Source organism: Nycticebus coucang, chromosome 4, assembly GCF_027406575.1.
Source record: "Nycticebus coucang isolate mNycCou1 chromosome 4, mNycCou1.pri, whole genome shotgun sequence".
In the NCBI taxonomy this organism is placed as follows: domain Eukaryota; kingdom Metazoa; phylum Chordata; class Mammalia; order Primates; family Lorisidae; genus Nycticebus; species Nycticebus coucang.
This window is the reverse complement of record NC_069783.1, coordinates 105,363,518-105,386,332: the sequence shown is the minus strand read 5'-3', so window position 1 is coordinate 105,386,332 and position 22,815 is coordinate 105,363,518. Positions and strand designations below refer to the sequence as shown.

Here is a 22,815-nt window from a genome sequence, read left to right as displayed (position 1 = left end):
TTGAGGCCCTTCATCAGCATCCAAAGTGGACAGAACAGCCAGAGCTTGGATCCAGTCCTGAGTGACAGCAAAGCCACAACAGTCGGGGCCCTGGCCTTCCTGATTAACCACGTGGTTTCCACTATCAGGTGTATAGCTGCTGGTAGAATCAGCCTTAGACATGGGTGAGACTCGTTTCAAACAAAGCCTAAGCCACCATTGCAGTATCAGACCAAAAGCAAGTTAGACAAACATGCTCAGCAGAGCCTGGCGCTTGGAGCTCGTGCTGTTTGTGTTGGTGGCAGCACAGAGAACTGGGTGGAAGCACAGCCCAACTTTGTCTGTATCAAACAAGGAGGGGGCCTGGTCCTACAGCTAGACACCTAAGGAGGATGCCCATGGCCAAGAGTGGAGAAGCTGGAGAGAGCCAGAGTCAGATAAAGAGACAGAGAGGGACAGGGAGAGATGGGGACAGAGACAGAGAAAGACAGAGACAAAGACAGGGAGAGACAGAGACAGAGAGGAGAGACAGAGAGGGAGAGACAGGGACAGGCAGAGAGATAGACAGGGGAGCCAGAGAGTGGAAGTGATCACAGCTTGGAGGCCTTCAGGTCTAGGGCTCTGTCCTTCCCATTTTTCTCCACAGCCAGACATTTGTGAACCTTCCCCAGGAGCTCTCGTGTGCTAGGTGCTGCCCCCTGGACTCTGGGGGAGAACAGGGGCTGCACACTCACTTTTTGGGCCTGTAGTCGGGGATGGTCCTATCCAGGGAGATGCGGTCGCTGAGTTGTGCGTTGTACCCGTATTCCTCGAACTTGCCTTCTGCCTCCTGGCTGTCATCCTGCAGCGTGGTGGCCAAGCCTCCCTGGCCCAGGCCCCCTGGCCCCTCCACCAGACCGATGGGCTTGGCAAGGCCTGCAGGGAGAATAGGAGAGGGGGGTCAGGCAGCCCCAGGACAGACCTGTGCCTCCCGCAAACGACCTCCCTGCCTCTCCTCCTAACTGCCCTTTTCTTTCAGGCACAAACTTTAATGACAGTGTATCATTATCAGGCCCCCAACAGAGTCAGGACTTTGACAACAATGTACCAGTGTCTACCAATGTTGACTCATGGACTGTGGGATGCACAGGTGTAAGGTGCTCAGCCCAGGGAATGCTGTGTGTGGGAACTCTCTGCTCAATTTTTCTGTAAACCTGAAATGGCTCTAAAAAGTTATGTCATACTAATGTTAAAAAATATTAACTTAGAAATTGCAAATGAGTTTAAAAATTGACTTAAAAAATGTGAAGGAGGCTCGGGGCCCGTAACTCAGTGCTCAGGGTGCCAGCCTCATATGTTGAGGCTGGTGGGTTTGAACCTGGCCTGAGCCTGCTAAACAACAATGACAACTGCAACAACAACAAAAAAATAGCAGGTCCTTGTGGCAGGTGCCGTAGACCCAGCTACTGGGGAGGCTGAGGCAAGAGAATCTCTTAAGCCCAAGAGTTCGAGGTTGCTGTGAGCTGTGATGTCACAGCACTCTACTGAGGGCAACATAGTGAGACTCTGTCTCAAAAAAAAAAAAAAAGGAATTTTTCACTTGGAAAAATAAAATATGCACATTTTGAAACAGTCAAACCATCTGGAAAACTACAAAGTGAAGGTTAATATCTGTGTGTTCTCTCTTCTCTGCAAGCCCTGCTCCCCAAAGGATATTATATTTTTTTCTGGTTTTATTTTTTTTTTCATTTTGTCCACTACACACGTACATAATAAGCTCACAGATCTAGTGCCTGCTTTGTCAGCCTGAGACAATCTCCTGTGACTTCTGGAGGTGAAAAATGAGCAGTTAAGCCAGTTCTCATCACCCGTACTTCCCCTCCCCTGCTCCTCCTCCACTGGATTTTCCTGAGCTGTTGTTATTTTTGGTTATTCTAGTGGTTACCTGTGTGACCCAAAAGGAATATTTAAGGCTCTATTTCTGAATGTTTCAGCTGTAGCCAGTGTCTCCAGACTCCCCGCCACGTTGTCAAGGGAAGCCACGCATGCCTCCCTCCTGCTCACCTGGGTCTTCCTCTCCCATCCTCAAAGTGATTCATGACATCCACATCTCCCTCTATCTGTGACACTGAGCTGCCCACAGGATTGATCCACAGGGTGATTACAAAATGAGGAACAAATCATAGTGGTTACATAAATATCATTCACTGTGGAGCCCACCCCTGAGCAGGCCAAGGGATCCAAATCTAATTCCATCACTCAACTCACCAAACCTATGTCATTTACTGAGGAATTTCCAAATGTCCAGATGACATTTATTGGTTTTCCTGACACTCCATTAATTTCTCAGAGTTGTGCGTATTTTGGTTTGCTTTAGATTTGGGTATTGGCTTTCTGTGCAGCTTTTTAGAAGGAAGACATAAAGATAGTAACAATAGTATTTCACATGTCCAAAGGGAGCTTGTGCCCTTTGGACATGTGAACTCATCACCCCATAATCCCTTGCAAAGCAGGCAGCATAATTCACTCCATTTTGCAGATAAGGAAACTGAGGCACAGAGAAGTCAACCAGCTCCAGGTCTCATGGTCTGTGGGCACCAGATCAGGCAGGTGCCCAGGCAACATGGTACAGACCATGTGCACCCACTGCCCTGTCCTGCCACTGTGGAGCCCAGGCTCCCAATGCTGTGACTGTGGGCAGAGTCCAGTCTACTCAGAGACACTCCTCCACGCAGGTAAAGGGTGAAGGCTCGAGCCAGGAAGCGAGGGGCCAGCTCGCAGCGCCCTATTCCTCCTGCCTTCTCACTGCCTTGTTGGCATCTAGCATTCACCCAGATGCTGTCCTTGGGTTCCTTCTCCATCCAACCTGGACTGGCTTTGTCGTTTTGTGAATTTCACATCTTCGTGAGCCTTGGGCCTCCTTTTTATTACACTGAAATATATTCTCAAAGAATATTTCAGAAGGGTTGTAAGGACAGTAAACTTTCTTTCTTTTCTTTTTTTTTGCAGTTTTTGGCTTGGGCTGGGTTTGAACCTGCTACCACCAGTATATGGGGCTGGCACCCTACTCCTTTGAGACACAGGCACCACCCGGAAAGTAAACTTTCTAAGCCCTAGAATGTCTGGAAATATCTTTCACCTCTCCTCATATTTGGTTGATGATTCTGCTGGGCATAGAGGTCCAGACTCAACATCCTTTTCCTTTCCCCAGCACCTGGTGCTGCCAGGGAGAGTCCCAAGGTCAGTGGGACCCGCTTTCTTCTGCTGAGTGGTTTTTTCTTTCCTTTTTCCTCTCTCTAGAACCATTGGAATTTTCCTTTTCTTTGGCATCCTGAATGTGGTCAGGGCACACCTTGGAGTGGATCGATCATGCTCGGCAAACTGCGTGCTCATGGCTTCACCCAGCACTCAGAAATTGGTCCCACTAATTATGTGGCTCTATTCCCACCTGCCATCCTTCTTTCTCGTCTGCCGCCTGTGTGAAATGAAGGTTGGTTTCCTCCTGCTTTATCTCCTGCCTCCTGCTGCTCCGTTCTCCGTTTCCATTCTCTCCGCTTGTGTATGATCAGCTTGATCTTTGTCATCCATGTTGTTAATTAGCCCATCCTTTGAACTGGTTTTGTAATCACATTTTTAATCCCAAAAGATGCTTCTTGCTCTCTCATCACACTGTCTTGCACTAATAGCAAACTGGTTTTATTTTACACGTGTGGCAGCCTGGCCTCAAAGCCATCCGAGTCCTACACCCTGGGATCTGTGAGTATGCAAAGTCACATGGGGAACAGGACTCTGCAGATGTCCCTAGGTTGGCCTGAATCTCCTTCTGTTGGCCATGTCACCTCCCCATGCAGCCTCCCCACATTGGTAGCCCCAGAGACCCAGACCTGCATGCTCCCTCCCTACTTAGCTTCCCATTTCCTTTTACTCCCCATAGGCAATTCTCCACTCCACAGCCAAAGTAAGTTTTCATGAGATTACATTATGATATTTCTGGGCTTAAAACATTCCACTGGGGCTTGGCACCCGTAGCACAGTGGTTATGGCACCAGCCACATACATAAAGGGTGGCGGGATCGAGCACACCCCGGGCCACCTAACATGACAATTGCAACAGAAAATAGCTGGGCATTGTGGTGGTTGCCTGTGGTCCCAGCTGCTTGGGAGGTTGAGGCAAGAGAATTGCTTAAGCCCAAGAGTTTGAGGTTGCTGTGAGCTGTGACACCACAGCACTCTACCAAGGGCAACACAGTAAGACTTAGTCTCAAAAAAAAAAAAAAATGGCATGGGTCCATTCCCTGGTGCCCGAGCCTCCCCTCACTCAGGCCTCAGCTCTAGTCACTTCCTGGGAGACCTGCCCAGGCAGGGCATCTACTAAATGCTCACGAGCACTTTGTGAGCACTCTGTGGAGGATGTTTCCCTGTTTGTGTTGTGCTTTCATGGAAAGTGCTGAAAAGGCCGATTGTCCCACCCAGGGGGAAAGTCCTGACCGACATGGGTAGGAAGAGCTCAGAATGTGCTCCTAGGAATTCTGGACATCGGTGGGGTTAGGGGGTATAGGCTGTAAGGGAGGCGTGAGGGGTGGGCTGTGATCACCTGCCTTAACTCCTTGGATGCTGGTTTGTGGGGAATTGAGGGGCACCCCTGGGGGTGCTTGGGTAGCTGGGGAATGGCTGAGGGTGTCATCAAAGCGGCACTCCCATCTCAGTTCTTGGAAATGTGGCTGACTCTTATTATTCGAGGGAGTTCTATGGAGTCACTTAAACACTGATCTAGCAAACACTGACCCCTCATCCTGGAGAAATGCAGGGTCAGCTCTGCAGAGCTTTCTGGTCACACATGCTCACCAATCCATCAGTGCATAATTTTGCTATAAGTGCATTTCTGTTTAGAGATAGGTATCGATGATTTGTTCACACTGATCTCAGAGTCAACTGCTCCATAACTTGTGTCTGGGCGAAGCTTCCCTGACATGTATCTTTTCCCATAACACACATGGCAGCCTCTTATGCTTAGTACACCAGACGACACTTCTGCTCTGCTCCAGGGGGACACTGTAAACAGGAAAATCACCAACCAAAAGCACAAAAATGTGGGAAATGTGGAACTCAATAGACAGTGAAAAGGACAATTACTTACAGCCTGAGAGCTGAAACAAGAAGGCAGATGTGGCTTTGTTTGACCAAATATTTCACATCTCTGAGCATGTCCATGAATGACCATGAAAGAGCCACAAGTATTGATTTGGTGGGGTGACAGGTAAATTTTAGTCAGTAGGAAAATGTGAAAATACAGAAACCATGAATAATGAAAATGAGCTGTACTTTGAGGTTTTAGCAACTGCAGTGGATACCTTGGTGAGGCCAGTGGGGCATGGGCCTTTTGGGATGTTATCTTTCTGCACCAAAGCTGTGCCCAGAGCATGTGAAATGGAAGGACAACTGGCCACATCTTTGAAATTGTGAATTGTGCTGCAATAAACATTTGAATTCAGGTTTCTTTTTGATAACATGACTTCTTTTCCTATGAGCAGATACTGAGTAGTGGGATTGCTGGATCAAAAGGTAGGTCTACTGTTAGTTCTTTGAGAAATCGCCACACTGTTTTCCAGAGAGGTTGTACTAATTTGCAGTCCCACCAGCAGTGTATAAGTGTCCCTTTTTCTATGCATCTGCAGCAACATCTAATGTTTTTGGACTTTTCTTTCTTTCTTTCTTTTTTTTTTTTTGTAGAGACAGAGTCTCACTTTACTGCCCTAGGTAGAGCACCGTGGCCTCACACAGCTCATAGCAACCTCCAACTCCCGGGCTTAACCAATTCTCTTGCCTCAGCCCCCTGAGTAGCTGGGACTACAGGCGCCCACCACAATGCCCAGCTATTTTTTTGTTGCAGTTTGGCTGGGGCTGGGTTTGAATCCACCACCCTCGGTATATGGGGCCAGCGTCCCACCCACTGAGCCACAGGCACCTTCCTGTTTTTGGACTTTTCAATAAAAGCTATTCTTACAGGAATAAGGTAATATCTTATTGTAATTTTAATTTGCATTTCCCTGATGACTAGTGATTTTGATCACTTTTTCATATTTTTGTTGTAAATTTATCTATCTTCTTTTTTTAATCAATTAATTTATTTTTATTGTTAAATCATAGCTGTGTACATTAGTGCAATCAAGGGGTACAATGTGCTGGTTTCATATGCAATCTGAAATATTCTCATCAAACTGTTCAACGTAGCCTTCATGGCATTTTCTTAGTCACTGTATGTAGGCATTTGTATTCTGCATTTAGTAAGTTTCGCCTGTACCCATTCTAAGATGCACCATAGGTGTGGCCCCACCCATTACCCTCCCTCCATTCTAACCTCCCCCCTCCCTTCCCCTTCCTTGGCCCTTTCCCCATAGTCTTGTCTATAGTTGGGTTATAGCCTTCATGTGAAAGCTATAATTTAGCTTCATAGTAGAGCTGAGTACATTGGATACTTTTTCTTCCATTCCTGAGATACTTTGCTAAGAAGAATATGTTCCAGCTCCATCCATGTAAACATGAAAGAGGTAAAGTCTCCATCTTTCTTTAAGGCTGTATAATATTCCATGGTATACATGTATCACAATTTGCTAGTCCATTCGTGGGTCAATGGGCTCTTGGGCTTCTTCCATGACTTAGCAATTATGAATTGGGCTGCAATAAACATTCTGGTACAGATGTCTTTGTGATATTGTGATTTTTGGTCTTCTGGCTATAAACCTAGTAAAGGAATTATAGGATCGAATAGCAGGTCTATTTTTAGGTCTCTAAGTATTCTCCAAACATCTGTCCAGAAGGAACATATTGGTGTGCATTCCCACCAGCAGTGTAGAAATGTGCCCTTTTCTCCACATCCATGCCAGCATCTCTGGTTTGGGGATTTTGTTATGTGGGCTACTCTTACTGAGGTTAGTGATATCTCAGAGTAGTTTTGATTTGCATTTCTCTGATGAATAAGGATGATGAGCTTTTTTTCATGTGTTTGTAGATCGTGTGTCTGTCTTCTTTAGAGAAGTTTCTCTTCAAGTCCCTTGCCCACCCTGAGATAGGGTCACGTGTTCTTTTCTTGTTAATACGTTTGAGTTCTCTGTGGATTCTGGTTATTAGACCTTTATCGGAGGTATAACCTGCAAATATTTTCTCCCATTCTGAGGGCTGTCTGCTTGCTTTACTACTATGTTCTTGGCTGTGCAGAAGCTTTTTAGTTTGATCAGGTCCCAGTAGTGTATTTTTGATACTGGTTCAATTGCCTGGGGAGTCCTCCTCATAAAATACTCACCCAGGCCGATTCCTTCAAGAGTTTTCCCTGTACTTTCTTCAAGTATTTTAATAGTTTCATGTCTTAAGTTTAAATCTTTTATCCAGTGAAAGTCTATCTTAGTTAATGGTGAAAGGTGTGGGTCCAGTTTTAATCTTCTACAGGTTGCCAGCCAGTTTACCCAGCACCATTTGTTAAATAGGGACTCTTTCCCCACTGAATGTTTTTAATTGGCTTGTCAAAGATCAAATAACGGTAAGTAGCTGGATTCATCTCTTAGTTCTCTATTCTGTTCCAGACATCTACTTCTCTGTTTTTGTGCTAGTACCATGCTGTTTTGATCACTATCGATTTATAGTACAGTCTCAGGTCTGGTAGTGTGATTCCTCCTGCTTTGTTTTTATTTCTGAGTAATGTTTTGGCTATTCGAGGGTTTTTTTGATTCCATATAAAACGAAGTATTATTTTCTCAAGATCTTTAAAATATGACAGTGGAGCTTTAATAGGAATTGCATTAAAATTATATATTGCTGGGCGGTGCCTGTGGCTCAGTGAGTAGGGTGCTGGCCCCATATGCTGAGGGTGGTGGGTTCAAACCCAGCCCCAGCCAAACTGCAACCAAAAAATAGCCGGGTGTTGTGGCGGGCGCCTGTAGTCCCAGCTGCTTGGGAGGCTGAGGCAAGAGAATCGTGTAAGCCCAAGAGTTAGAAGTTGCTGTGAGCCGTGTGAGGCCACCTCCTACCTGAGGATGGTACACTGAGAATCTGTCACTACAAAAAAAAAAAAAAAATTATATATTTCTTTGGGTAGTATAGACATTTTAACAATGTTGATTCTTCCCATCCATGAGCATGGTATGTTTTTCCATTTGTTGACATCTTCAGCTATTTCTTTTCTTAAAGTTTCATAGTTCTCTTTGTAGAGATCTTTCACGTCCTTTGTTAGGTATACTCCCAAATATTTCATCTTCTTTGGCACTACTGTGAAAGGAATGGAGTCCTTGACTGTTTTTTCAGCTTGGTTATTGTTGGTATATATAAAGGCTACAGATTTATGGATGTTGATTTTGTAGCCTGAGACATTGCTGTATTCCTTGATCACTTCTAAAAGTTTTGTAGTAGAATCCTTAGTGTTTTCCAGATATACGATCATATCATCTGCAAAAAGTGAAAGTTTGATCTCTTCTGACCCTATGTGGATACCCTTGATCGCCTTTTTTTCCCTAATTGCAATGGCTAAAACTTCCATTACAATGTTAAAGAGCAATGGAGACAATGGGCAACCTTGCCTGGTTCCTGATCTAAGTAGAAATGATTTCAATTTAACTCCATTTAATATGATATTGGCTGTGGGTTTGCTGTAGATGGCCTCTATTAGTTTAAGAAATATCCCTTCTATACTAATTTTCTTAAGTGTTCTGATCAAGAAGGGATGCTAGATATTATCAAAAGCTTTTTCTGCATCAATTGAAAGAATCCTATGGTCCTTATTTTTTAGTTTGTTTATGTGCTGAATTACATGTATAGATTTATGTATATTGAACCAGCCTTGAGACCCTGGGATAAATCCCACTTGATCATGGTGTACAATTTTTTTGATGTGTTGTTGGATTCTGTTTGTTAGGATCTTATTCAGTATTTTAGCTTCAATATTCATTAGTGATATTAGTCTATAATTTTCTTTTCTTGTTGGATCTTTCCCTGGTTTGGGGATCAAGGTGATGTTTGCTTCGTAGAATGTGTTGGGTAATATTCCTTCTTTTTCTATATTTTGGAAGAGGTTTAGTAATATAGGTACTAGTTCTTCTTTAAAGGATGGTAGAATTCTGATGTAAAGCCATCTGGTCCTGGGCTTTTATTTTTAGGGAGATTTTGTATAGTTGATGCTATTTCAGAACTTGATATAGCCCTGTTCAACATTTCCACTTCATTCTGGCTAAGTCTTGGTAGGTGTCGTACTTCCAGGTATTGGTCGATTTCTTTCAGATTTTCATATTTCTGAGAGTAGAGTTTCTTGTAGTATTTGTTAAGGATTTTTTGAATTTCTGAGGGGTCTGTTATATTTCATCGTTACCATTTCTGATTGATGAAATTAGAGATTTTACTCTTTTTTTCCTGGTTAGGTTGGCCAAAGATTTATCTATTTTATTGATCTTTTCAAAAAACCAACTTTTGGATTTATTGATCTGTTGTATAATTCTTTTGTTTTCAGTTTCATTTAGTTCTGCTCTGATTTTGGTTATTTTTCTGCTGGGTTTGGGGTTGGAGTGTTCTTCCTTCTCCAGTTGCTTGAGATGTTCCATTAAGTTATTGACTTCTTCTCTTTCCCTTTTCTGGAGGAAGGCTTGCAGTGCTATAAATTTCCCTCTTAGGACTGCCTTTGCAGTATCGCAGAGGTTCTGGTAATTTATGTCTTGATTGTTGTTTTGTTCCAAAAATTTGGTGATTTCCTTCTTAATCTCATCTATAACCCATCAATCCTTCAGCATAAGGTTGTTTAGCTTCCATGTTTTTGTATGGGTATGCAGATTCCTGTTGTTATTTAGTTCAACTTTTATTCCATGATGGTCTGAGAAGATGCAAGGAATAATTTCTATTTTTTTAAATTTGCTGAGGTTAGATTTGTGGCCTATGATGTGGTTGATTTTGGAGTATGTTCCGTGTGCTGATGAGAAGAATGTGTATTCAGTTTTGTTGGGATGAAATGTTCTGTAGATGTCTGTTAAGTCCAGATGTTGAACGGTTGAGTTTAAATCTAAAATTTCTTTGCTTAGCTTCTTTTTGGAGGATCTATCCAGCACTGCTAAAGGGGTGTTAAAATCTCCAACTACTATGGAACTGGAGGAAATCAAGTCGCTCATGTCTGTTAGGATTTGTCTTATAAATTGAGGTGCATTCTGGTTGGGTCATAAATATTAATAATTGAGATCTCATCATATTGAGTTTTACCTTTAACAAATATGAAGTGTCTAGCCTTATCCTTCCTTATTTTGGTTGGTTTAAAGCCTATTGCATCTGCAAACAGGATTGCAATGCCTGCTTTTTTCTGCTTTCCATTTGCCTGGAATATAGATGACCATCCCTTCACCTTGAATCTATATTTGTCCTTTAATGTAAGATGCGATTCTTGTATGCAGCAGATATCTGGCTTGAGTTTTTGTATCCAATCAGCCAATCTGTGCCTCTTTAGAGGACAGTGTAAACCATTCACATTAATTGAGAATATTGATAAGCCTTTCGAGAGTCCAGTGGACATTTTTAATCCTTTTGTGACTGTGGAAGTTGGAATTTGATCAAAATTTTCTGGGTGGGTTTACTTTTGTGGTGGACGATTATGCTGGTCTTTATGGAGGATAGGTCTGAGAATATCCTGGAGAGCTGGTTTAGTTATGGCAAATTTCTTCAACACGTGAATGTCATTGAAGTATTTAATTTCTCCATCATAAATGAAACTCAGTTTAGCTGGGTATAGGATCCTGGGTTGAAAGTTATTTTGTTTTAGGAGATTAAAAGTTGATGACCATCCTCTTCTAGCTTGAAAGATTTCAGCAGAGAGATCTGCAGTTATTCTAATATTCTTCCCCTTGTAGGTAATGGTTTTCTTTCATTTGGCAGCTTTCAGAATTTTCTCCTTCATATTAACTTTAGTGAAATTGATTATGATGTGTCTGGGGGATGTCTTATTTGGGTTGAGTCGTGCTGGAGTTCTGAAACTGTCTGCTATCTGAATTTCAGAATCTCTTGGCATGTCTGGAAAGTTCTCCTTCATAATCTCATGGAGAAGAGACTCTGTGCCTTGTGAAGCCACTTCATCGCTTTCGGGGATCCCTGTAAGACAAATATTAGTTTTCCTTGAATTATCCCAGAGCTCTCTGAGAGAGTGATCTGTTTTTGCCCTCCATTTCTCTTCCTCTTCGAGAGTTTGGGAGCATTCGAAAGCTTTGTCTTCAATGTCAGAAATCCTTTCTTCTGCTTGCTCCATTCTGTTACTGAGGGATTCTACTGTGTTTCTGAGATCTTTGAGGGCTGCAACTTCTTGTCTCAATGTATCAAAATCTTTGGTCATTTGGTCTTTGAATTTGTTGAATTCTTGAGATATCTTTTGGGTTACTGCTTGGAATTCTAATTCAATCTTATTTGCTATCCAGATTCTGAATTCGATTTCTGACATCTCAGCTATTTGTTTGTGCATGGGATCTTATACTGTGTCTGCCCCATTGATCCTTGGGTAAGTTGATCTACTCTGATTATTTATATTGCCACAGTTTTTCTGTTGATTTCGCCTCATGATTATTTTTCACCATTGCCTCTGGCTGTCCTCAGAGTTGGGGAGGTGTCTCTCCAAGATTAGACCCCAGAGGGATCACCCTATTATTGCTGGATCTTTGTAGGGAGTGACCCTGTGTAGTTCCTCTGGGGCTGCCCCAGCTAAGGAGTTCTGGTTGTGGAAGCAGCTCCAGCGTGTGACACACCCAGATCCAGCAACAGGGCGGGAGGTAGTGTGCACGGTTCTGGGAGTGCCTGGCACCCAGTGACTGTGGCACAGAGAACCCAAGGCTCCAGCAGTCTCTGGCCAGAAGAAGGGCTCCATGCAGAGGCAGGGAGGGCTCTGGAGGGCACACGACTACCGGAGTCCCTGGCCAGACGAGCAGGCCAGTGTGGAGGCAGGGAGGATACAAGAGGGAGGACGTGGGGTTGTGCTGCTCCCGCAATTCCTTGTCAGGGCATGCGAAGGCCCAGCGGGTGTGGGTTGCGGGTCGGGGGTCACGGCGCAGCTCTTATGGATGTCTGGGTGGTGCCAAGCCCAGGAGTTTGAGGTTGCTATGAGCTGTGACGCCATGGCACTCTACCCAGGGCAACAGCCCGAGTCTTCAGTGTGCCAAAACTATCTCACTCTGCCCCTAAGGGTTAAGGCTGTAAGGCAGCTCAGTCCCTGCCTTTAGGCTGCTCAGCCACTAGGTTACTAGCTCCCACCCAATCCTTGCTCTGGGACCCTGAGGGCAGAGCTTGCTGGGGCAGTTCTCTCACAATGACTCCCTGTGGCCCAGCTCAGTGGCTCAGTCTGGGGCCCTAGACAATGCCCAAAGTTCTCCGCACTCCTGCTCAAGCTCTCCCCAAGGCAATTCAACTGAGTGCCAAGTCCAAAAACACCAAAACAGTTCACAGGTAAGGCCTTTCCAGTTTGCAGTCTCACTGCTGCTTGTACTTATGGTTGCCGGTGGGATTAGGTGGATCGAACACACGCAACTTGCCAGTTTTCCACTGCTTTTGTCCTCCTCTTGGGGTCCAGAAGTCCCTTGTTGACTCCCTGTAGCCTCAAAGGGATGATTATAGGCAGATCCCACCAGCCAGAGATGCCTGGAATCTTATCTACCCAGACTCACCATGCCCAGTTGCAGGGAAGCTGTTACTCGGCCGCCATCTTGCTCCACCCCCTTATGCATCTTCTTCTGAAAAACTTCTGTTCATGTCTTTTGCCCACTTTTTAATGGGGTCATTAATTTTTTTTCTTGCTTATTTGAGTTCTTTGCAGACTCTAGCTATTAGTTCTTTACCAGATGGGTAGATTGCAAATATTTTCTCCTATTCTTTGGGTGGTCTATTTGCTCTGTTGATTATTTCCTTAACTGTGTGGAATCTTTTTAAGTTAATCAAGTCCCATTTACAGGGTAGCCATAAAGTTCACGTGCAATTCAAACTTTATGGCCACTCGGTATTTATTTTTGTTGCTGCTATAACTGCCATTGGGATCTTACTCATAAATTCTTTGCTTAGATTAATGTCTAAAAAAGTTTTTCTGCATTTTCTCTAGAATTTTTTTCTTTTTTTGAGACAGAGTCTCAAGTGGTTGCCCTGAATAGAGTGCCATGGTGTCACAGCTCACAGCAACCTCCAATTCTTGGGCTTAAGCAATTCTCTTGCCTCAGCCTCCCAAATAGCTGGGACTATAGGCACCTGCCACAACACCTGGCTATTTTTTGTTCCTGTTGTTGTTGTTGTTGTTGTTGTTGCAGTTGTTGTTGTTTTAGCTGGCCCCGGGCTGGATTTGAACCCACCAGCCTCAGTGTATGTGGCTGGTGCCCTACCCACTGAGCTACAGACACTGCCTTCTTCTAGAATTCTTATGTTTTCATGCTTTACATTTACATCTTTTATCCATCTTGAATTAATTTTTGTGAGTGGTGACCAACAGGGGTCTTAGAGGTGAAAGATCTCTATAAGAACTATGAAACACTGAGGAAAGAAATTGTGGATGGCACAAATGGAGAAATGTACTGTGCTCATGAAACAATAGGATCAACTTTGTTAAAATGTCCATACTATCCAGAGTGATTTACAGACTCAAAGCAATCCACATCAAAACACCAATGGCATATTTTACAGATCTAGTAAAAATAGTTCTACACTTCGTTTAGAACCAGAAAAGAGCACAAAGAGTGAAAGCAATCCTAAGCCAAAAGAACAAGGCTGGAGACATCACATTACCTGACCTCAAACTATACTACAAAGCTCCAGTAACCAAAACAGCATGGTACTGGCACCAAAAAGAGACATAGATGAATTGGATCATAGCAAAGAACCCAGATATAAAGCCATTTACCTACAAACAACTTTCTGCCAAGCAGACAGCAATGCACACTGTGGGGAAGAAGCCCTATTCAATAACTGGTGCTGGGGAAACTGGGTAGTCTTCAAACATGCAGAATGAAACAGTGTTTATTTAACACTCCTAGAGGCTAGGAGTACCAGGTGGAGGGGGTGTGTCCTGAGGTGGTCTTAGAAAGCAAAGGTTTAGGTGGGAGGGTTCAGAGAACACTGGGGAGGTGGGGTAGGGCATAGAGGGAGGGACAGAGATATGGGATGTGGCCAGGAGAGAGGAGAGGGGCCCAGGAGGGCGGAGCTGGGCAGGAAAGGAGGGGCAAGGTGGGGAAGAGGAAGGGAAGGGAAGGGGAGGGCCTGGGAGTGAGGAAGAGGAAGGGAAGGAACTTGGGAGGAAGGGAAGGGTAAGTAAAGGACTTGAGGAAGGAAAGGGAAGGGGAGGGACTCGGGGAAGGGAAGAGAAAGGACAAGGGCGGTGAAGGGAAGGGGAGGAGCTGGTGGGGGAGAAGAGGGGAAGGGGCAGGGTCGAGTGGCCCCTCCCCACCCGGAGCCCACACTCTGGGAAGCGCACGACCAGCTCAAGGCCGGAGCTCCCACCAGCGCCTCAGCGGACACCTCCTCTGGGACAGGGCAGGGGCGCCGCCGCCTGGTTGTCCCCAACGCCAGCCACTGCCCGTCCAGTTCGGGTCACCCAGGGACACGCGCAGGGACACAGGGAGTGCGGAAGGCACGCGGTGCAGTGCGTCCAGGCCGATCCCAGGCGGAGCCCAGCTGCTCATTGATGCCCTGAGGCCGAGCGGGCCCAGAGGAGCATCGCAGACTGAGCTCCGCTCTCAGGGCGAGAAAGCCTGTGAGTGGTTTGCTTTTTCCCGCATTTAGAATCACTTCGGGAAGGGTCTGCTGTGGCCTCAACAGAGATCTTAAGCCACCATGTAATATTCCATCAAGTGACAGGTCCGTAAGCCTTTGTTTAACGGTCCTTGTGTGCTTGTGCGTTTGTTTACCATTCACTTGTTATTTAGGATTGTTTACTTATTTAGAAATTGAACCGCTAGGTGAAAGATACTGATATTTTTATGGATATTGGAGCCAAATTACTTTCCAGAAGGTTCGGATTCGTTTTATTTGCTGCCAGCAATATATCCTTTCACTTCTTTAATTAGAAAGTACATTTCATCTGATTGAAAATGTCATAAATGCTTGTGTAGAAAATTCTGCGCGGGTGCGTGCAAACACACACATGCAGGATCTCACGGGGTTTCACTCTAGGGGGAAAACTAATATCAGTACTTTAGTGCTCCATATTATTTTTATAAGATTATATATAATGGCTTCAGCTCCATTCAATCAATATAGATGGTGTACGTACAAGTCTGCATTCTGTTCTTATCACTGTATCTGAAGCATTTTCCTATGTCACTAAAAATTCTTCATAGTCATAACTTTTGATGGCTGCAAACATAAAATGTTGATTTGTAGCTGCGCCGTGTATTCACTCACCCTCCCAGTGTTTGGGAGATGCTCACACGTGTGGGTGAATGGGTGGGTGATGTGGAGGGGAACCTTGTGGGCTGGGGGGGCTATGGGAGCAGCAATGGGGATGGGGCTTCTGCAGGAGGTGGGGGCTGCTAAAGGGGGCAGGGAGGTGAGGTCACATTTGTCAGGTTCCACATGCAGATAAACACACTGAATGTGATTGACTGACGGGGGAGGCAGGGGCATGAGAATGGAACCCCTGTCTGAGGAGTCTGGTGGTCTGATGGAGGCATCTGGACGGGCACTTAGGGCAGGTTGCTATGAGGACATTGGAGACTCAGTTCTCCCACATCTCTTTCTCTCTTCCTCCCCCGTCTCTCTTCCTTACTCCTTCTCTCTCCCTCTCTCTGTCTCTCTCCCCTCTGAATAGAACCTCCTCCTCCCTTCCAGGACCGGCCCACTCCCACATGTGGTGTCACCCTCACCCACCTGGCCTGCCTTCCCTCCCCGTGATCCCCATCAGATACCTCATCCCCCTGGACACAGTGAGGGGCCAAGGGTGAACTTGTACCCCAAGTGGATTAATAACCATTAGTGCTCCTGCCTCTGATGTCTTGATCACCTGGAATAGGGATTTGCTGTAGGTTATCTTTATCTTGCACACAGGGAGGCCTTGCAAGAGTCCAGCGAACACCAAGGGAAGCAGAGGAGGGCTGAGGAGAAGCAGGGTCTTGATAGTAACATCAGTTCTGTCCCTGGATCCAGCCATTCCCGAAGCCAGGAGACCCAGGCCCAGGACTTCTCAACCATGTAAGCAGATGGACTCTCTTCAGAATATAAGAGAATTTTAACTGGGATGCATTTGTGACTGAAAGAATCACAGGGTACAGAGTGTGTAATTTCTGTGGAGTTTACTTTTTTCCTCAATATATCAATTTAAACCATAGATTTTTTTTCCTCTAAATACAATCTAGGTCACCCCGGCAATTTTTGTATGTAATTTTTTTATTGTTATTAGGTTCTAAGTACTTTCTAATTTTCAATAGCACATCTTTTTTAGTCCATGGAAGATTTAAAGTTATAATTTTATTTGAAAATATATAAATTACTTGTGTCTATTTTCTGTTAACAATTTCTATTTTATTGCATATGGTCAGACAACATAGACTACATTATATTGTTTCTTTGGCATTTTGAGTGGGTTGCCGTGCAAATGCTGAATTTTTAAAAATAATCTATATGCTTTAGAGAAGACTATAGAATCTTTCATTGCTAAATGAAAGGTTCTACATGGATTATTAGAACAATCTTGGTAAAATCTATCATCACTTTAATTTCTTTTGTCTGGTCAATTTCAGAGAGAGGAATATGGATTTAGTTTCTTCTTTTCAGTTTTTCAATCTTTGCTTTTTACATTTTGAGTATATGATGGTAAGTGTACATTGTTTCAGGATTATAATATTTCCTGATGAATCACTACTTTTATCATAATCACTTTTATTGTTAAAAATGTCTTTGGCTCAAAATCTCTTGCTTCCGATGCTAATAAAGCTGCTCGGATTTCTTTGGGTTCTTTGGGTTAATGTGTACCTCATATGTCTTTTTCTGCCTCTGCTTTCAACCTTTTATATCATTGTTTTAGGTGTGTTTCTCCCAAATCCTGGGTCAAAAGACCCAGAGGCACACTCCTGCTCCAAGGACTTGAAAAAAGTTAATCTGGGCGGCGCCTGTGGCTCAGTCTGTAGGGCACCGGCCCCATATACCGAGGGTGGCGGGTTCGGGCCCAGCCCCGGCCAAAACTGCAACCAAGAAAAAAAAATAGCCGGGCATTGTGGTGGGCGCCTGTAGTCCCAGCTACTCGGGAGGCTGAGGCAAGAGAATTGCCAAAGCCCAGGAGCTGGAGGTTGCTGTGAGCTGTGTGAGGCCACGGCACTCTACCGAGACAGGGTGAGACTCTGTCTCTACAAAAAAAAAAAGAAAAAAGTTAATCTGAAAATCTCTCCTATCTTGTAGGCTTTGCCCCTTCACATGTATCATTGCTATGTAGAAATTTATGCCTCATCTTTCCCATGCTTTTTAGTCCTTTGCTCTGTTCTGCCTTCCTGCTTTCTACTTCACTGAGTTTTCTTCTTCCCACTCCTCCCCACTGCCAATTTGTAAGACATATATTCCATTTCTGGTTTTTGAACATTACTCTTAAATTTTTTAAGTATGCATGTTTGACTTAGCATAGTTTAAAACCAATTGATATCTCTACACTCCTTCAAAACAATGAAAGAAACTTAGAGCACTTTACCTCTATGACAGTTAATTGGTATATTGTGTCATATTTTAGTTCTGTCTTTTCTTTGTGCTTCCCTGTCATTATCATTAATGCATTAATGTTGCTTTATGCAGCCAAGGTCTGTCTGGATTTACATGGAGTCTCTTTGCTCACACATTTTTCTGAATTCAGTATTTTTTTCATCCTATAGAGTAGGGACTTTGTCAGCCACACCTGTGAACAAGAACCTCTCATCCTTCTCTCTCTCTCCTATTTTCCCACCACGTTTAAATTATGATTTAACTGAATTTAAAATTCTAGATTGACCATTATTCCCCTTTCAGTTCAAACATATTGGTTTTGGTCTTTTCTGGACTTATAACATTATTGCATAATCTCCTTTGCAAACACTCTGTTTTCTTTCATTGATTTTGAGATTTTTTTTTTCACCCTATCTTTTTTTGGTTTATGGATTTATTTTAATGTGGGCACATTCAGTTTCATGTCTTTCATTTAGTTTGGATATTACTAGCTACTATCTCTTTGAATGTTGTCTACTTGTTCTCTGTATTTCTGCTTTTGGAGCATCTATGAAACATGTGTCTCTATTCTCCATGTACTTTAACCTCTCTTTCATAACTCTTCTTTTTTTTTCCTCTCTGTACTGTAGTCTAAGTTATTTCCACAAGTATATCTTCCATGTCACGAATTCTGTCTTTAACTGTGTCTACTCCACTGTTTAACCCATTTGTTGGGTTTCATATTTGTGTGTGTGTGTGTGTGTGTCCGTGTGGTTTTTGGTGGGGCCTGGATTTGAACTGCCACCTCTGGCATATGGGGCCAGTGCCCTACCCCTTTGAGCCATTTCATCTCTGGAGGTTCTATATTTTTTCTAATCTATGTTCTCATTTTTCTTTTTCTTTCTTTCTTTTTTTTTTTTGTAGAGATAGGCTCTCACTTTATTGCCCTCGGTAGAGTGCTGTGGCATCACACAGCTCACAGCAATCTCCAACTCCTGGGCTTTGGCGATTCTCTTGCCTCATCCTCTCGAATAGCTGGGACTACAGGCACCCACCACAACGCCCGGCTATTTTTTTGTTGCAGTTCAGCTGAGGCCAGGTTTGAACCCACCACCCTCGGTATATGAGGCCAGTGCCATAACCATACTTACTGAGCCACAGGTGCCACCTTCTTTTTTTTTTTGAGACAGAGTCTCACTCTGTTGTCCCAAGCTAGAGTGCTATGATGTCATAGTTCATAGCAACCTCAAACTCCTGGGTTCAAATGATCCTCTTTCCCTGGATTCCTGAGTAGATGGAACTACAGGTGTCCACCACAATACCTGGCTACTTTTTTTCTATTTTTGGTAGAGAAGGAGTCTTGTTCCTGAACTCCTGAGCTTAAGCAATCTACCTGCCTTGACCTCCTAGGATGCTAGGATTACAGAAATGAGGCACTACACCTGGCTATATCTTATTTTCTGTAATTTCTAGTCTTTCATTTTAAAATAATTTTAAAGATAATAGTTTGTAGTCTCTTTCAGAATGTGCTTATACATCTAATCCTTGTAGGAGCTATTCTTATTCTAGTTTATCTGTTCACTCGTGGTGGGTCATCAGCGCATGTTTTGCAATTTTTGTTGTGAAATCATCCTCAGTAGAGATCGTTTCATCTGAGAGAGTAGCACATGGCCAAAGTTGCAGAGGAAACTCTCCTGTGTAGTTCTGTGTTTGTTTCTGCCAGAGGCTCCATCAACTATGTGGTGATTTATTATCTCAGGGAAATTACCATGCCTGTAATGCAAATTAGGACTGCTTGGTTTCTTGGAGGTGCTTTTTTTTCTGGGCAGAGATAAGCTTTTCTGTTGTTTGCGGTCACCTTTCTATTGAGGAGCAGCTCATCACAGGTCTTTCAGAAGGGCTAGCCCACATCTTGCAGGACAGAATAATTGGAAATAAGTTTAAAATTACATTTCTCTTTAGGGATCATGAAAAATCTGGAGCTTTGTCCTTAAAGTTGGAGGGACAGTATTTTAAGTGTTGCATACACTCATGTGTGAAAATGACAGGTGAAGGGAATAGCATATCTCACCTGGGCAGGACTCCTGAGGGGGGAGGCCAGTGAAAGGCCATCCAGGTGGAGAACAAATGACCTGGATTGCTGAAGTATGTCTGAGACTTGGCATTTCCCCCTCCTGGTTCCTCACACTATCAGGTTGCTGGGGGACCAGGGAGCCATGGGATGGAGTCTGGATCTAAAAGAGCTGAGTTAGGGCCAGCAGAAGTCCATCCCTTGGGACAGTGGTTCTAAAAGTAAGATCACTGGGTCAGCAGCATCCAGGGGTGCTAGGATGCAAGTTCTTGACCCTCTCCCCAAACCAGATTGGAAACATTGGGCAGTTTAACCAAGGGCTCTGGTGAAGGTGAAAACAGCTACCTCAGGTCAGTGGTTCTAATTATCTGCACTTTGGAATCACCTGAGGAGTTTGAAAACCACGGATGCCTGGATCTCACCTCCAGTGAGTTTAATTTAATTGGTCTGGGGCTGGGGTGTTGTCTGGACACTATAATTTGTGGATGATGGTCAGGTGTCTCTGCTGTGAGCTGTTGCCCTGGGCTGACATGGAGGTGACCTTGCTCCTAAGCCTTGGCTAGGGAGACCCACTTAGGTGTGGCAAGTCACAGCACAAGTAGGCATGAGCCAAGTTGCCCAAGGTAGATGTTTGGACATCTGGGCCTGTTGTGTGAGCAGAATTGGGTCCCTGGCTGTAGGAAACAGCTGCCAGGTCAGGGTGGAAAGAATGGCGTGGAGCACCCACCCAGGCGCTACATTACCCACTCTGATGCTCTTGCTCAGAGCAGAGGAAATAATGGTTTCAGAGGCAGTGATCTGACTTGTGAGACCCAGGCTTGAGCCCTAGGCCCCTGCCCCTTGGAACACTCTTCAGCACTGCTCTGATTGGAAGGGATGGCTCACTCATGTGGGTGGCCAACTAATGCCCACAGTAATTCCGCTTTGGGGGAATAGTCATTTGAAGTCCCTTTCCCTTACCTGAGGGAACGTACTTTTCTAATTACAAGAGATAATTGGGAAGACTCTGGTAGGGAGGAAACACCTCACCAAGAGTGGGTGTGAGAGACATTCTGGCAGGCCTGACTCAGGGTTTGGGGGCAGAATGTCAGGCAAGGGCGACCCAGCCGGGAGCAATGAGTGATTCAGATCCTAATTCTCAGACTCTTCCTCTTGGTCTACCCTGAGGACAGTGAAAACAGACATCCAAGAATAAACAGATTGTTACTGGGCGTCTGCATTGGGGTGATAGAGAATTGTGGACACGTGGGTCCACTGCTATCAGGACCCAGCAGGTTACTGCCAACTGGGGATTAGGTCCAAGGATGCCAGATCTTCTCAAACTCCAAGAGAAGGTGGCAATATGTAGATTTATATCTCTAAGTACCTGCAATGAATTGGTATTTTGGAAGAAATGACTGAAGTTGATTATATGCTTGGTCTGTATCTGTTAACTAGCCAGGACAGGTATGGTATATAAATAATGGCCCCAAAGAGTTCAGGTTCTAATACTAGGGCCTGTGAGTTTGTCACTTTACATGATTCATTTAAGGACCTTAAAATGGAGAGGCTGTCCTGGATGGTCAAGGTGGACCCTGAATGCAGTGACAATACCCCTCCACGCAAGAAGGAGAGGGGTTGGAATGGAAAGGAGACAGCTGTGAGAAGGTGGGGTAGAGACTAGAGCAGAGGTTCTCAACCTGTGGGTTGCGAACAGTGAAAATACATCCTGCATATCAGATATTTACATTACGATTCATAATAGTAGCAAAACTACAGTTATGAAGTAGCAACGAAAATAATTTTGTGGATTGGGGGTCACTACAACATGAAGAACTGTATTAAAGGGTCGCGGCATTAGGAAGGTTAGGAACCACTGGACTAGAGCAATGCAGTTACGAGCCAAGGAGGCCCTGAGCCCCAGCACTGGAGAGACCAGGAAAGACCCTGTCTTGGACCCTGCCCACACCTTGACTGCAGTGCAGTGAAGTCCATTTGGGTGCCTGGTCTTCAGAATGGTGAAAGAATAAACTTGTGCCCCTTGGTGGGGCCTAGCCTTGGGGGCTGAGAAGGACCTGAGTCCAGAGGATGAGATCCCCACCTGCCCTTCAGGTTAGCCTGAAGGGACTGGCAGATCTTTGTTGCCAGAATGTTCTTCCTCCTCCATCAGCCCTGGGGGTGGCCACACATCCCTGACTCCTTCACTGCCCTTCAGGTTTAACAAAGGGATCACCCCTGGGAGGGTGGCATTTGACAAGGGCAGCCAAGTCACAGTAGAGGCCCTGGTTTTAGGGACCCTGGATTCTTTCTCCCAGAAAAGCCAAGGAGTGCACATAAGGACTGAGAGGATAGCACACGAGGACAGCCAGGCTGCCCTCCCCAGAAGGACATGACTGGCTATCCCCTGGGCTAGGAGCTCCGCAGGGTGGCAGACGTGGCTGCCAGCACCTGCTGAGTCCTTTCCAGCTTCTCCTGCCCCCAGAAGATCATTTCACACTTGGCCAACCCACCTCTTCCTGCACACAATACCTGAGCTATGTGGGTGGCTCTGATTTCTCAACTTGGAAGGAAGTGCAGCTTTCAAGCTCCCAGCTTCTCTTTGAGTCACTGATTTCCATCTGTCACAGTGACTTAAGCCAATATTCTGGGAGGAAACAGCCCAAATGGAGAGGCTGTCGGTCACAAGACAATCTGAGAGGAGGTAGCAAAGTAAAGACACCTTTGGGAAGAAGCAAGGGACACTGTCCCCCAAGCAAAGTGACCCAAGTTGTTCAACCACCAAACAAAACTGGATGCAGCCCCCATTCCGGAATTTTGGCCTGGCCCAGGCTTCAGTCTTTCAGGCTTCACCCTCCCTGGGATGCAAGGTGCTGGCTGCCCAGGGAAGGGGCTCAGTGGCAGTGACCTTCCCACAGTAGAGGCTTGGTCAGTCAGGCCAGCCTCCCCCCACAGAAAACCAGAAAACCACTGTGAATTTTAGATTGGAACAATAGCATCAGCTTCTAAAGAGCAATAAATATCTCCCTAGATGGCAAGAAATTACTAGGCCAAAAGTGAGGGGGAAATGGGAATCTGGAGAGAAGAATGAGCCTTTAATTTGCTTTTTTTCCCAAGGGGGATCTCTGAATACTGCAACCTTGAAATTTCAAAGAGGGAGAACGGGCGAAATC

General features: G+C 44.8%; 1 protein-coding gene across 2 annotated transcripts in view; it reads right to left on the bottom strand.

Moving 5' to 3' along the window:
• The window catches only part of GALNT9 (polypeptide N-acetylgalactosaminyltransferase 9), an 89,222-nt gene that overhangs the window by 48,198 nt on the left and 18,209 nt on the right, over positions 1-22,815 (bottom strand). For both annotated transcript variants that reach the window (XM_053588215.1, XM_053588214.1), the window contains exon 2: positions 714-894. In XM_053588215.1, coding sequence (XP_053444190.1) covers positions 714-894 — 181 coding nt within the window. The remainder of the gene's footprint in view (positions 1-713; positions 895-22,815) is intronic.